Below are 15,371 nucleotides of genomic sequence, written 5' to 3' on the forward strand. Positions count from 1 at the left end.
CTCTTCTTCAGTCATTTCTCCTTCACTTCCAAACTTCTTGCACAGCCTCTTCTTAGTTATATACACTCACATTTACCTTACCCATTTAATTTTCCATTTTAAGGCATTAGACTAGAGTATGCAAAAGATTTCTAGTCTGAATTATTTGTGGTTGAAACACCTCATTTCAGACTCAAAATGGCTGTCCGAATGGCTTCACCGAAGATGTTTGATGCTGCTCTGACCCTTATTGAAGTGTTCAAAAATCAAAATTCTTGTTTCAAAAGTACAAGTTTGTGAGTCTTTTGGTATCATTAACTTTACACTATGTCACATCTGTGCTGTTTCCAGATACTTCCCAATTTTACCAATCAAGAGATATCATACAGTTATTCCGTCTTTATATATTTTCTGAGGACCAAAACCCACAAGTAGTGGAAGACAAGATGTTATTGTCCCATAAAAATTGGAATGTGTGGCAGGCTGATCAGGCAGAAAAATCTCTTCTAGAAGTTCCTATGTGCCTGGTACTTCTGCAAAGAACACTTAGACCAGTGTTTTTAACCTTGTCAGATAGAAAATATGTGGATTTCAACTCCCAGAATTCTGGAAGTTAAAGTCCACACATCTTCAAGTTGCCAAGGTTGAAAAACACTGACTGTTCTTAGGATGGTGAGGCAACTTCCATCCAACTTTCATGCCTCAAAAAGCAATTCCTACAACACTATATGTATATTTGGACAGGAAAGAATACTTAATTTTTCTCAGAAAGAAAGCACTACATTTTAAATAGTTGGAAAATGCACATGTTTTCCCAAGAGAAATGCAACCATGAAAAGACAAGTGAGGATTATATATACAACAGATGAACTAGAAATGGAAATTTATCACGCAACAAACAGGGGGAACTGAAATATACTGGAACGGATTACAATTATTCCTTTAATAGAGGGCAAAAATCCAAACTCTCATTCCAACTAAACTGAATTAAACTGAGGATTTAAGAAATGAAGGAATCAAACATATCGTTCCAGAGGATACTTATTTCATAGCCCTTTATGATACTGCTTCAATACTACTTTTGAGTATTAAATGTTTTCAAAATCCCAACAGGGCTGAATTTAGCTAAAACATTATTTCCTGGTAAAGAAGTACGTGAGTCACAATAGGATCACTGCAGAGGGGAATGGGCATGATGCCCAAGCCAGAATTGGCCAGATCAGATTTTCCAAGTTTCTATCTTGAAATGTGCAGTAAACACATTCAATAACTGTATTCTGCAATCAATACGGCCAGGTATTCCTTAGATTACTGCAGTTCTGATATGAAAACACCTAGAAACATTCTGCCATTTTAAAAATTATTCTTGCTTTGAACCAAATTACTGACTCTCTGTTAACACATTTCTACTCTTCCTCTCTCCACTTCAGGAGGGCTGCAGTGAGGGAATATTCAGCATGTGAAATCTAAATATGGTTACCAATGATCAATGCCCAGAAAAAATAAATCGGCTGCTGGCAGTTTTAGCTTTGTGCCACTGAATCTTGCAAAGGATCCAGAAACCCTCAAGAATCAATGTGGGCTTAAATTTGTGAGAACAAGTATGCAGTCAGAGGAAAGCCTTTGAGGGAGGTTGTATTAAACCATCAGAAGAGATGGAGAGTCAGAGCCCAACAAGTTCCTCTAGCGCTTCCAAGAATGTCCAACTGACCAGCCCATAATTGATATCAGGGATCTCCAACCTATTTGAGTCAGAGCCAGGCATGAGTTTTGTGAGTGCATCGCAAGAATGCACACCACAGGTTGCCGTGAGGGGGAGAAGAGTGGGTGGACTTGACTTTTCCCCAAGTGGCTGTTATAGCAAGCACAAACAGCCCATTACCAGAAGGCAACTCTATAAAATCGCTGATTGTTAACTCCTCCAGCTCCCATGATACTCCTATAGTTCCCAGAGTGTCGGAGATTAGAGTGATTTACAAATATTGCAAAATAAATAAGTAGCTTTTAGCTAGCCTTTTCTCTGGCCAGATAGGCAGCCTTTTAACAAAACATTGGGCTGCAGTAACCCACCACTTGTATTTTCTAAGAATGCCTATGAGGCCCAGAGGAATTATTGTAAATAAAGATGATGTTGGAGGCTGGTACTTTAGAGGGCTCAATGTCTCATGTTTCTTTTTAGCCTGCCAATTCCTCCCCCCCCCCACTCCCCATGAGTTTGGATTGTTGCTGTGCGCATACATACTGTTACTCCAATAAGTGGTATCTTTGAATGACTCCTACATAATACTGTGTATCTGTGCCATATTTATGTAACAGAGTTGCTGATTAATAAAAATGGGCAGAACCTGTCTTAATTTATCTACCATTGGTCAGTATAATGGTCACTGACATGTGTTTGAATGTACTGTTCAATTTTTTTGGCTTTGCAAAAGTTTTTGGGACAGAAGATTTTTATCAGTAGCAGAAGACAAAAACAGACAAGAACCAAGCTCCATTTTCTTTTTATTATTTCCAATCCAATGGAAATATTGGAAAGAAATTATGCAGAGAGACTCAGGACCCTACTGCGTCTTCTCAGCACAATAATTAACTGAAAACTGAACAGACCAGGGCCAAATTTGGTGCTGGAAATAAAGCAAGCAAAATAATTTGGTGCTGGAAATAAAACATGCAAAGAAAAATTGTGTTCAAGTATGAGCCAGATCAAGCCAGGAGCTGCAGAAGAAAAAGAAATCCAGAGGAACACCCCCACCCCCCCGCCCTGCAACCCCCTGTGGAAAGGCAATTGAGCTTGGAATGTGTTGTGATCTTCATTTAAAGTCTCACTTTCTGATCAAATGTTCCAGAGCAGAACTATTTTAATGAGCTTAAAGGATACAAGCATGTTCTGCATGCTTCTTCTAAAATTAAGAGAAACTAGAAAAAATTGAAAGCCAGATGAGGCAGGGAATCTGATATGCCCTGATACAAGGGGATCATCCACCAGCACATGCTTTTAATGCCTTCTGAACTCAACTTACTCATGTTCTTTCTTGAGCATAGAGATTAGTATGAAAGACCAGGAAAGGATCTTTCTCCTTTAAGGAAGTGCTGATAGGGGGGAGGAGAGGTCTCTATGCTAGATCTGAAGCCTCTTTGCATAATTTAGATCTGAACACTACACGCTTTTGGTGTTTAGATTTTAAAGCAACATCGAGGAGACAAATCTTAAATCTGTTTCTGGAAATAATTAAAATAGTTCTCAAATTCTGTGGCATGTTTTGCAATAGTGCAATCCTAGCAGAAATGGCAAGAGTACAGGAAAAGAGGCCAATAACGAATCAAAAATACAAATCCTGTCTGGAATAAGACATGGGACCAGCTAAGCATAGGATCTGGGGTATGCCAATTTAAAGAATGATCTGCATGTTTGCCTTAAAGCCACATTTACAAAAGAATTAAATACAGTTCTTCAATAAGCTTCAATGCAATTGTTCCTAAGTAAATATGAAATTACTTGGATGGCTAGTCTACTCTGATGCAAATGCTGATGGCCTTTCATGCAGGGAGGCTCTGCAAACTGCCAGAAACTATAAATGGGAATGAAACCTAATTTAGCCACTCTGGTGTATCAGATTGGAGAGTATTTAGTTGGATCAAATAGACAGGGCTTGGTTCAGGTATCACTTGCTTGGCAGAGTAGGGAATTAGACTATTAGAACTGCCAGGAAAAGCAGTCACTACCCATCCGCTCCTATTCCAGAATACTGCCCACATCACAGGCAAGCACTCCACCCTGCTCAAATGGAGACACAACCGGTTGCTGTTCCAGGTACGGAGATGGCTGTAAGTCTGGCTGGCCAGCAACAGGCAGCTTGCCAGAGCATTCCAGCTCTGAGAGCTGCCTTGGCTTACTCTGTGCGATTTGACCCCAAACAATCTCAAGCGGAATGTCCCATAGAGAGTATCTCCAGTCTCCCTGTGGCTAGATCAATGTGGCATGCCAGGCACACACCCCTAGTGAACTCTGCTCCCCCCCCTTCCAAAATGCCACCTCCAACATGACCTCTGATGCGCTGTCTTGACCCACAACTTGGACTAGGACAGATTGTGTTGATCTAGAGTTTGAGCAGCAATTGTGTCTACTGCTGTGCAGTAGCAAGATCAGACTGATGTGTTTGGATCTTGATTTCTGCACCAACTAAGCGGAGACAACCAAAATTCTTGGTCCAAGCTTAGAGGGCTTGACCCCAAACACAGCTGGGAGTGTCTGACCACAGGAATCTCCGGCCCAGCCTGGCAAAGGTGTGTTGTTGATGTACATTTTCAGGAAGCAGCCAATCTGCCTGCTTTTTGGGTGGTGGTAATGCAGCTGCTCAGAACAGAAAGGACCTTGTTTGCCAGTCTTTGAGATACATTCCTGGGGAGTGGGCGGTGGTGGTGGTGGGGAAGGAATGCTTGTAAAGTAAAATCCAACAGGCCAGAGCTGGCTTGCTTTTTACTTGTGCCTGTTTTTACAGGGTGTGAGTGACATACTGCAAGGACTGCTGCCAACATATTCCTGCCATAAGGAGGGGAATCCCACACAAGTGCATAGAGCCTCTTAGGAACGGTTCTGCTAGGAGGTCCAGAATCTGATTGGGTAGCAGGGTCTCCCAGCAGGAGCCTGATTTCCCTGTAGGGGAAGACTTGCTTTCATCTCAACTCTTCAGATGAACTTACGAGCATCCCATCAGGAATGGGTTTGTAAGAGAGAAGCCCCTTTCTTCTGGGCATCTTATGTTGACTTCCATTCTAAAGGATCTGGAAGAGGAAGGTCTGAGTCAAGTCCAACCTTAGTAACTCATTGAGTTGCTGTCATACCTCTGCTTACTTTCCAGTGCTGAAGATTCATAGAGTTACTTGGAGGCAGTAAAGCTGCCTGCATCACACGAGACCATATAAAATCAAATCAACTTTAATAGCAAGCTCAGCATTGGGCACCTGGCCATCCTAGCGGGCCTGATCTAAAAGCTATCACGGTTCAGTCCCATCCCACTGAGCACAACATGACTCAGTGACCCAGAGCACAGATAGGCCCTGCATCCAGGCTGCTTTAAACTAATGTGATGAGTGCATTTGGATAACATTCTATGGCATTCAGAACAGCACTGGCAGGACTGTTAACAATACAGCAGCTCTTCCTGTGGTACTGCCAGACTCCAGTCCCACTCTTTCACAGCCTTCCAGCCAACCCAGTAGCTTGGGTTCACATGACTCACCCTGGTATGTCTGGCTACTCCAATGCACTCCCAACTCCCCATATCTTATTGCTTCCCCCAAAGGGGATGGTAGAGTCCCTCAATGCTGTAAGCACAAGCTGCCATTTGTCAGTTCCACTCCATGAGGTTTTCAAGCAGGCCTGATCAACTTCCCTCTTCTTGCACTGGCTGCTGACTCACTCCCGACCTTCCCAGGCATCTTCCTTTTGCTTGGCCTCCAAGAGCTTCCGCTCTGCAAGACAAAATGTGATTAGGGAAGTAGCGGTCACATGAAACAGAGCTGATCATAGCAGCAACTTCCAGGGCTTTGGTGACCCTTAACGCAGCCTCGGTGTGCATGCATTCTCTCTTGATATCCCTCGTGACATAGGAGGCTGTTGTCTCTGCTTACTTGGTGCAGAGATCAAGAGCCACCTCAGCAAACTGTGGACATGCTCACATCATTGCACACTGGAAGTGTTCACTCAATTACCCTGCACAGTGCGCCTGAATCCTATCCCTTCCTACACATCCATGAAACATATTATGAAGCTGCATTTCACCTGAGATCAGCCTAGAGTATTTGCTTGTAATCTGTTTGAAAGCCTACTCAGCAGAGGAGAGTAGCAAATTACTGAGTTGGTAGCTGCAATTAAATTAAAATAAGCTATTCTTATGCACGGCTTGCTCTCACTATTTTGAAGCTCAGCCTGGTTCAGGGTTCTGTATTCCGGAGTAGTACTATTGTTCAGTACAGTAAACAGAACTGGAGCACCACCTAGTGTCCACTAGTGAACACTGAAGACCTGACACAATTGCATTTCCCATATATCTTTTTCCTAGAGGGACTGAATATACCACAGCTTTCTTCCCTCAAGGCACTTAATTAGAGCTATAAACTGCTCTTGCTGCTCGGGGGAATCCTTGTTCTCTTCCAATGCCCTTAAAGAAAAAGGATAGGAAAATAAGAATTCCTAGTCCTTGCATGAATTCAAAGAGGCACACCTTAGTAAGTACAATGAAGGCATTCAATTAACAAGGCTACATAAACCTGGACATCACATGTTTAATGTTGATGCTTTCCCCTCCCTAAAATGTCTTTTGCATGGAGCTCATAGTATATCTGATCCCGATATTATTGCTGGAAAGATGGCAGTGATTATTGGATGCGTAGCCTATTCAAAAAGCCAAACCAGTAGAGAAAAGCAATCTTTAACAGTTAATTACAATAAGAATGTCTAAAAAACTTGAATAATCAATACTTATACTCCAATTTCAAAAGAACAATTGAAGAAGGTCAACAAATACTCTACAAAATAGCTGCTTCAGAATATGCCACAGAAAAATGGGGGAGGGGAGGGACTGTACGGAAAAGGAAAGATAGAGGAGTTGAGTTTACCAGAATTATTAGAGAGAAGAGGCAATGTTACAAAATGGAACCACCTGGAGATTTATCATTTGAACTGACAAAAAGTTGTCAGCATATTCCCGAAGTGCAAAGTGTGTTGTTAAAGAAAAATACTACAAATAAAATATTTGCATTGTTAATGACCTGCATTTCTCATCTGATTTTCAATGCTGCCTGAATGATAATGTGAGCTTTAAATATAGCACTTTCATAAAAGATCACAGTGCCGGTAGAAATAACTTCTACCCTTTCTTTTCCAAAAGGGAGTCCATAGCTTCTATATTTAATTTTTTCATCCTCATTTTTTATCATTTCTGGTCCATCTGGACAAGATTCAACTCTGCCTTCCATATCCACCAGCTCTGGCCAAAAAAAACACCCAAACCACCTTCTCAGTGGTTCTGTCTAAGACTGCAAAGATCTGGATTCAGGTCACACAATCAAATTTAATTCTCAGCCCAATCTATCTTGCAGAATTTCTTTTAAAAAAAACCCAGAAAAGATTTATCCAAGAAAGCTAATTTGAGCCACTATGGAAAAGCTGGACAGAAATCTAACAGATAAATAAAATAAATACATTTCTTCAAAAATCTCAGAAACTCTGGTTAAATTGAAAACAAGGTTGAATTTCTGGTTACATAATTTTCTAGCCCATGATTATGAGATGGAACAGAGGTTGTTCAGAAGATTTATCGTTTCACAAGAGGAAATACACTTCTGATAGCTTTTGTAACTGATACATTTATTATGCTATATTTTCTAGTCATTCAACATGATTTGTCCTTTACATCCCTATAGGCAAAATGCTGCATTGTCGAACATGTGGGTTCAATCTCAGTTTTGGGCCATCCAGGAGGATGAGGAGTTGGAGATAAGCTAGGTAGAATCTTTGAAGACTAAAATGCATCCAGATGCCCACCATAAACAGAAGCAGTACCATACACACCGGCATCAACTAAAGAGTAAAGTAACCTTTTACTCAAGAGATTACACTACTGCAGGTCGGGGGAGTTCATTTCCAAATATCCACAAGCTATTCTGCAGCAAATGGCTGGTTCTCTTTCTTCTTTCTACTTCTACCAGACAAGGGCACAGTAGGAATCTACAAATACTTTGTTGATTTCATTACAATTTCCTAGATAGGATGAAAAACTCTCCTTCCCCCGGCCAGGCCAATAGCTTTGTCACTGCTCTCTGGTTGATGCACATGAAGGATAGGCAGAGAGTGAGGTGCTATACCTTAGTAACATTAAAGAAAGGGGACTGAAGTGCAGTTGATTCTTTCTTGTTTATCCCTGTATATTTCAGGAGAGCACAGTTAAGTTTCTCCACTGAACCCGAGACAGGGAAATCTCCGGCCATTGCGAAGTTCCCTAGGGTACTCAGGTAGATCTGGCAGAGTGATAACAAAAATGTTTTGGCTCACTTACCATTCTGCACTGAAGCAGACACTTGGACCAGATTGACTTCCTGAATGTGGATAGTAAATGAGAGCAGGGTAGCTTGAAACAGAGACACAGAGAAATGATGTAATTTTTTTCATTGCTACTTATGATACTGCAGACTGCATCTTTTTCATCTTAGACACTTGGTACTCCTAGAAGTAGAATAGCCATTCATATCTCTCCCGACTTCTTACACACACACACACACCTCCAACACCGCAGTGTCTCTGCTCCTTCACGCTTACCTCGAGCTGCTTGTAACTGCTTGCGTTCAGCTTCGCGTTCGGCCTTGCTCTGCTTGCTTCGCACACCAAGGGCACCTGTCACCAGTCTCCTGGCCAGAGCAGCTGAGGTCTCAGGACGCTCTTTGGCAGGTTGCAGGAATTCTAAGAGGAGGGAAAAGCAGATGTCTCAATATCTGGAGTTATTGTTTCCATTGATAGGATGGGAAGACGAACATATTTAAGTATTAACAAATGGCTCCCTTCCCCAGAACACAGGCATTCCTTTCTACTTCAAATAATAATAAGACAGAGTGAAAGATTGGTAGCAACTTTAATAGACCTTCCCATGAAACTAGAAAAAAAAAGAATAATAAAGAGGGCATGTTGCAATGAACTTAAGAAACTACTGGCCAAATATACAACTACTAGCAGAGCTATACATTTGCTGTTTCTTCAGTTCCATTAATTCTATCCCCATTATACTGTATTGAAAACAGATCATGATACATGGCAGTGTTACCATTGTGCTACTCACTTTTCAGTCTCACAGATGTTGGACAACATAGGATTGGAAAACTAAAAAAAATATTTGCTGTGTTTACTACTTAAAACATGCAGCAGCATATCATATTTGCCTGAAAAGAGTCTTGGGAATTAGTTTAACCAACAGCAACTCAAGAGAGGATGACCCAGCATTTCATAGGCTTGATCCTTGTTAATGTTACAAAAAGCACTGTTCAATGCTAAGAGAACACCATGAATAGACTGTTAGCGTAGCTCTTTCATTGGAGAAACGTGCACAGGATTCTAAAAGCTAAGTTTAAGAGGGAATGATGAATATTTCCAATGGAACAGTTTTCTTGATCAGGAGGCATTTTTATCAGCACTGAGAACCAGAGCTAATCAATCTATGACATGTGCAGAGCAAAGGTGGATAGAACAGTTGACGCCTGGTATAAAATCAGATGGTCTCACTTAATACCTACCCGTATTTTCCCAAAAATAAGACCTGTCATATTTTTTTTGCCACCAAAAAAAAGGCACCAGGTCTTATTTTCGGGGGAGATGTCATCCATTGACTCACCTCATGTGCGTGCGATGCCCTGGCCTCCTTTTTGCTGTCAGAGGCCTTTAGTAACTTCTTCTGCAGCTGGTAAGGTTGGCAAAAGGCCGGCAAGGCTTTCCTGAAGGCCTCTGCAGCCAAAAACAGAGCTCCAGATCGATCTGAAGCTGTTATTGGCTACAGAGGCCTCCAGGAAAGCCATGCCGGCTGCAGAAGAAATAGGCCAGCAAGGCAGGTGTCGGGATGTGCGAGGCTTGGCTGCAACTGTCCTAAGGTAAGTAGTAGTAGCAGCAGCTGCACCCCATCTTAATTTTTATCCATGTACCCTGGAGTGGGCAAGGTCTTAATTAGGGGTTATTTTGGGGGTAGGGCTTATATTGAGCGCACATGTAAAAATCAGGCTAGGACTTACTTTCGGGGTCGGTTGTATTTTTGGGGAAACACGATATAGGAAGACAATATATATTACAGGTATGACTCAGCAGCTAGAAAAAGGTTAACCTGGCAGATTCTTTGAATCTTTCTGGACTTACCTGCATAAGCTCTGGCTTTGGTCCTTGCAGCTCGTGTAGCCTGTGACAGGGGACGGGTTTTCACCATCAGATGTTTGGTATTGAGAGCATCCTGTGCTATGGTGAATAAAGGCAATGTCAGATGAGAAATGAGAGTGAGTGGACAGGAGCCCCAAGTCCCACCACTCAACAAATGCTGTCATCCAGCATCTTTCATCCAAGGACACACCCAGCAGGTCTGGTTCTCAAAAGCAGGTCATACCTGTGATGGGACTAGAGAAGATACCCAGAGCATGTGTGTCATCTATCCATTTAATGTCAAAGCCTTTTTTCCTGATGAAAGGGAAAAAAGAAAGCTGGAAAATTGGCAGTGATCCAAAAAAACAACAACAAAAACCATCAAATTACGTGCAGCTTCAAAGAAAATATACAGTTAGGAAATAGATGTGTGTTCACTTGAATTTCTCACTGCAGGGCAGGAAGAATCCTTAGAAGATGGGAGGAATAAAATATTCCCTTGATGAGTGGCAATAACATACCAAACCTAAGCATCATTAGAAAAAGCTGATAATAATGGCCCTGAGGCAGGGGTGGCTGCAATAAAAGCAAGCAAGCAAGCAGCCGGTCAGTGACTTTTACAGAAGTCATTGAAAGGGTGCAGTTCTAACGTGCTACATCCCAGCCACTTCAGCTCAGAGGATAGACTACACTAGAAAACACAAGTGAGAAACAGAACCAAACTGCTTACTGGTAATGGCAGAAGACACACAGCAGATCCTCAGTGCGGAATTCTGGTGGGAAGTCATAGATTTCAATGACATGTGGCAGCTCAGAGTCACTCATGTCCTGATCAGCTGGAGAATAGTTGTAATAATCAAAATGCGGCTCCTGTAGCCTTGTGCCACGGAGAGTGCAGGTAGACAGCTGGAGGGAGGGCAGAGACTAATTATAAGCACGAAGCGCAGGATACACAGCAAAACTGTCTTTTGTTTCGATCCTTTCTTTGAAAGCAAGATTGGCCACAGGTAGATTCCAGATGTCATTTCAGGGATCTACTCCATTGTCTAATTTCATATCTCAACCCTGAAACGTTAGCCTCTGTCTTGTCTCATCGCAAACCTTTATGTCAGCCTGGGAATGGGTGCACTAGCTGATTGATGGGGCTAGAGACTCGGCTCTGGAAAAGGATTGATTATCCATGGGAGATTGGGAGTTATTGATTAGGTGCCTCCTGCTGCTTGCATGCTCTTTCCCTAGATCTAGGCGGATTTCTCCCTCACTGATTCCAGAGGAGGAAGCGGGAATGAACATCTGCTTCAGTAAGCATCCATCCGGCAGGAAGGCATTAGTTGCATCCAAACCAATACCTGAGATAGTTGCAAAACGCAGTTAGTAAAGCAACTATGGCAAGCCGCATGGTGACTGGATATGGCTAGAATAGATAGGAGATAAAATGCTAAATAAAGACTGTGGCAAAAGGAGAAAATCTGAGCCCATGTATTCCTTGGAATATGTCCTAGTGAACATCTTTAAATAGATGTGTCCAAATAAATTAACACATTAATGCATTAACAGTTAATGGCAATTACAGCCAGTGGTAATTAAATGTAACACAAGATGTTTATTTTGCAATTGGAAGGTATAGCTATTTAAAAAAAAAAAATTCTTGGACCTGCTTTTTTGAAAATATTGCCCTGTTCTTGTTTAAACTCCACTGACTTCTGATTGTTTCTGGTCTAATACAAACTGCTGATTATTATCTTTCAAGTCTAAAATGATTTGAGACCAGAACACTTTGTTATCCTTGCACTTACTTGTCAAGTCCAGTTATTCTGCTGCCAAGAGAGGGCAAATGGTAGAGATGCATTACAAGGTTTTATCAGTGGCAGCACCTGGCTATGGAGGCCACGCCTAATGCAGACTCTTTTTCAAAAAGAGAGTTAAGTTGTCTTTAGTGTTTTAAAATCTTGCCTGCTGCTGTATTTGATCGGCTTTGCTTTACTTTTTTATATGCGCTCCAGTTTCGATCATAGCTAATTTTTGCCTGGTGATCTTCTCAGGACTTAAACACAATGCAAAATAATGTTTTGTAAATAAATTCATAAAATGATTATATTTCACAAAGAAACCACGTTTGATATGGTTTTCAACCCTAAATCAGAAAGGTCATCCAAGCCTGACTTTTACTTCTGCGGGGAAGGAAGCAGAGCTTCTACAAACACCTTTGAATTGGCACGGTTCTTCTTAGGAAATCTTTGATGTGGCCACCAAACCCGCCTCACGGTAACAGAACGGACATTGATCCTTGCACCAAATTGCCTTGTTCTGGCCATTCCATTCTATTCCAAAGACATGTCTCTTCCAATAAGGATGCCAAGTCATTTTGGCTGTGTTGTGATTGACAGATGGATGCTGATTACTATTGCTGCTGCTGATCTGTTGACAGAACTCTTGTCCTGGGTTTTTAATGGCATACATCAGCACATACCCTGTTGGCAAGGAAGACTATAACTCAGGCAGGTTTCTGGTTTTGCAAGCATCTGTACCAGGACAAGCCACGATTCCACAGGGAGACTATAAATTCACCTCTCTTGAGTCAATAGAAGACAATAATTCAGATAATTCTTCCTGGAAAGTGGATTTGCAGTAGGAGCAAGTAAGAAAAAGGTGGCAATCCAGAGAGGAAGAGGTGGAACTGTCGCAATAGGAACATAAAGAAGGATGCATCTTGCTGGGTTTAATAAAACTAAGGCATGAACCTGAGCATCCAGAGTTCAAATGAACAACACTACAGCCCAGCAGGATCGGGCCTCAGACATGCTTGATGGAGCAGAGTGCTCATAATATCAAGTGGCATAGAAGATTATCTGAGATTGTGGAATGCATACTGCATGAGCACCCCTGCCCTTCACAAACCACTGGGTGCAAGGAGGATGACAAGTCAAAACAGGACAGTTCACAAAATGCGAAGATTAGAATTTGCCTCCAGGGACCACTGGAAATAGAAGACAAAGTTTCTTAAAACTTTCCATGTGTATAAATTGCAATTTTAATTGTGAAATATGAGCGACAGACAGACAGCTGCTCATGCATATGTGCATCAGGTAATGCGGTGTGTATATAGCTTTGTATTGTTACAAGTATGTTTAAAAAGCTTCATACATAATGAGAGTGTGAACCCATTAGTGTTGGAACTTCCTATCATGAATTGCATAAGGGACTGTGAACTTAACTGCGCATAAAGTCAGCCTCAGCTTTTGGTTGAAAGTCTGCTTTCCAAAGAGTACTCATGCCTGTGGCGAGAAAGGTGGATGTTCAGGCAATGAGGGAAAGGAAGGAAGGAAGGAAGGAAGGAAGGAAGGAAGGAAGGAAGGAAGGAAGGAAGGAAGGAAGGAAGGAAGGAAGAGTAGGGTAAAGAACTGAGTAGCAGAGGCTGCAGAAACCTCACTCTCATTGGGAAATTAAAGATTTTGGTATCACTTGATATAAATTATCTTTCTCGACGGAAAAATGATTTTCTGGCAGCCAAAAGAAACAAGATTAGATTAATTTTCAAATGCAGATCGTAGAATAATAATTTAAAAAATCCACCCAAAACTTTAGAGTTAAGAATCAAGTGGTCTAATATCAGAGCAAAATCCTAATTTTCCTTGCTAAATGAAAACATTTACCAAATGCTAAATTAAGGGAATAAATCTTGTTGCTTTCACCAGACAGATAAGATCACTGCAGCCTTTAAACTCATACATGAGCCATCCCCACTTTCAGCCCTTTCAATACAGCTACTAAACATAGTGGCTTGAAATGATGAGAACTGTGATCCAATACTATAGGAAAGGCTAAGGTTTGGGAAGTACAGGGCACAAATCCTAATTTCACATATATCACCTACACATATACCTCCTGCCTCACTCCAAAGAAAAACACACCTATTTGTGTTCCTTCCTTTGACTTCAATACTCACAAAGATGAAGACTAAGCATGATGCTCCTATCTTCATGTGTAAACATTAGAGTCCTAACAAACAACCTATAATGAACATTAGAAATATTTTCTCTGGAATATGCCAAAATTTCCTCCCTTTTCTCTTTTTCTCATGTCTAACCCTCTCTCCCTAACCTTGCTCTTATATAACAAAATGAGTTAGACTGACCTTAGAAAACTCACTGGGGCAAATAATAGCACAGATCCTGCTTTATTTAGATATGAGTTGTTTGTGAAGAATTGTTTTTTTTTCCATCCTGTTTTTTATCTCACCTTATTCTTTCTTCAGCACAAACAGAAAGATATGAATAAATGCACCTCTGCATTAACAAAGCTACAGCCACTGCAGAAAAGCCAAATTCTACCTTTTACAGGAAATTTCCATTGGGGATTAAATGAATTGAATTTTAATGTATGCAAAGATCTCTTACAATAACATATGCAAACTCATTTAAAGTAGGGGCGCATCTCACAATGAATATAACACCAAGGTAGTGCGTGCTAGTGTGAACTCTCCCTTTGCTCAATTAGGTTGCCCTAAGAATTTTTGGAATGCTTGAATACTGATTTTTCCCACACGAACAAGGAATACAGCTCACACACAGCCCAAGATCTGTCACTGTGTGCATCTCAAGTCCTGTTTTATCCACATAAAATCTTGTACCTCATTAAAGTGATACTATGGGTAATTGGTCTCAACAGAAATCTTACACGAACTCGTTTTTCTGGCTATTGTCCCATATTCACTCTTTTTATTAACACAACATTTTTCTTCGTTAAGGTAAATTTGTGGCATTGCACCTTTTTGTGAGGCCCTCTTAAAAGAACCTTTGTAAATCCACCTGCTTCATGATCCTGGAGCCCTGTTATTTCATAAGCCTGATGAAAGATCCTTTCTGGTAAGCACAGAGGGAGAGAAATCAAATCTAATAACATGGATTGGGGAAGTGTCTTATTGATGCAATCACACACAGAGCTCCATGTTCATGAAAGAAAATATGAGAATCCCAAACTGCACACACACATACACATGCACACACTTATAGCCTATTTGGTAAGCAAGTAATGGTGGTAGAGACACTCAGAGTGGACCTGGCACAGTGGAATTTACTGCCATATGTAATCTGACAAAAATCTTGGTCTGGATATGCTGCAACCCAAACTTCCAGCAACCAGATGTTTTGGGCTCTACTTCTCCCTCTCCCATTTTTGATGATTGGTCATAGAAAGCTGCAATTCAGAGTTTTGGGGGAAAGCTACCCTAAGTCAGTGACTTCATAAGATTCCCCTATGAGATCTTCCTAACAAAGATCACTGGATTGTTTTCATTTGGATCCTGCCTTCACGGTTAAAAGATTATGTTCCTGTTTTGGTTTGCTTTTCCTTGAAGTGGCTGTGGCACATGGAAATGCTGGGCCTTTTCTCTTCTGAGTGCAATGGTACAGTTACTAGAGTTGAAGAAATCTGTGAGCTATAAGAGGTGCCTACTGAGAAAGGGTCAAGAGCTTGCTTCCTTGACAGGCTATATCGCCCAGTT

The 15,371-nt window shown here is 41.3% G+C and overlaps 1 protein-coding gene across 5 annotated transcripts in view; it reads right to left on the reverse strand.

Annotated features, from left to right (window-relative positions):
* Positions 1 to 2,465: 2,465 nt before the first annotated feature.
* R3HCC1L (R3H domain and coiled-coil containing 1 like) overlaps positions 2,466 to 15,371 on the reverse strand; it is a 40,016-nt gene continuing 27,110 nt past the window's right edge. For 3 of the 5 annotated variants that reach the window (XM_034439855.2, XM_034439854.3, XM_087872781.1), the window contains exons 3-7: positions 10,599 to 10,774; positions 10,113 to 10,183; positions 9,872 to 9,967; positions 8,297 to 8,437; positions 2,466 to 5,451 (exon numbers count right to left, since the gene is read on the reverse strand). In XM_034439855.2, coding sequence (XP_034295746.1) covers positions 5,396 to 5,451; positions 8,297 to 8,437; positions 9,872 to 9,967; positions 10,113 to 10,183; positions 10,599 to 10,774 — 540 coding nt within the window. In that variant the 3' untranslated portion in view covers positions 2,466 to 5,395. The remainder of the gene's footprint in view (positions 5,452 to 8,296; positions 8,438 to 9,871; positions 9,968 to 10,112; positions 10,184 to 10,598; positions 10,775 to 15,371) is intronic. The other 2 variants (XR_015728623.1, XR_015728622.1) reach the window with 1 other exon arrangement.

Source organism: Pantherophis guttatus, chromosome 6 (genome assembly GCF_059756535.1).
Source record: "Pantherophis guttatus breed Tessera chromosome 6, ASM5975653v1, whole genome shotgun sequence".
In the NCBI taxonomy this organism is placed as follows: domain Eukaryota; kingdom Metazoa; phylum Chordata; class Lepidosauria; order Squamata; family Colubridae; genus Pantherophis; species Pantherophis guttatus.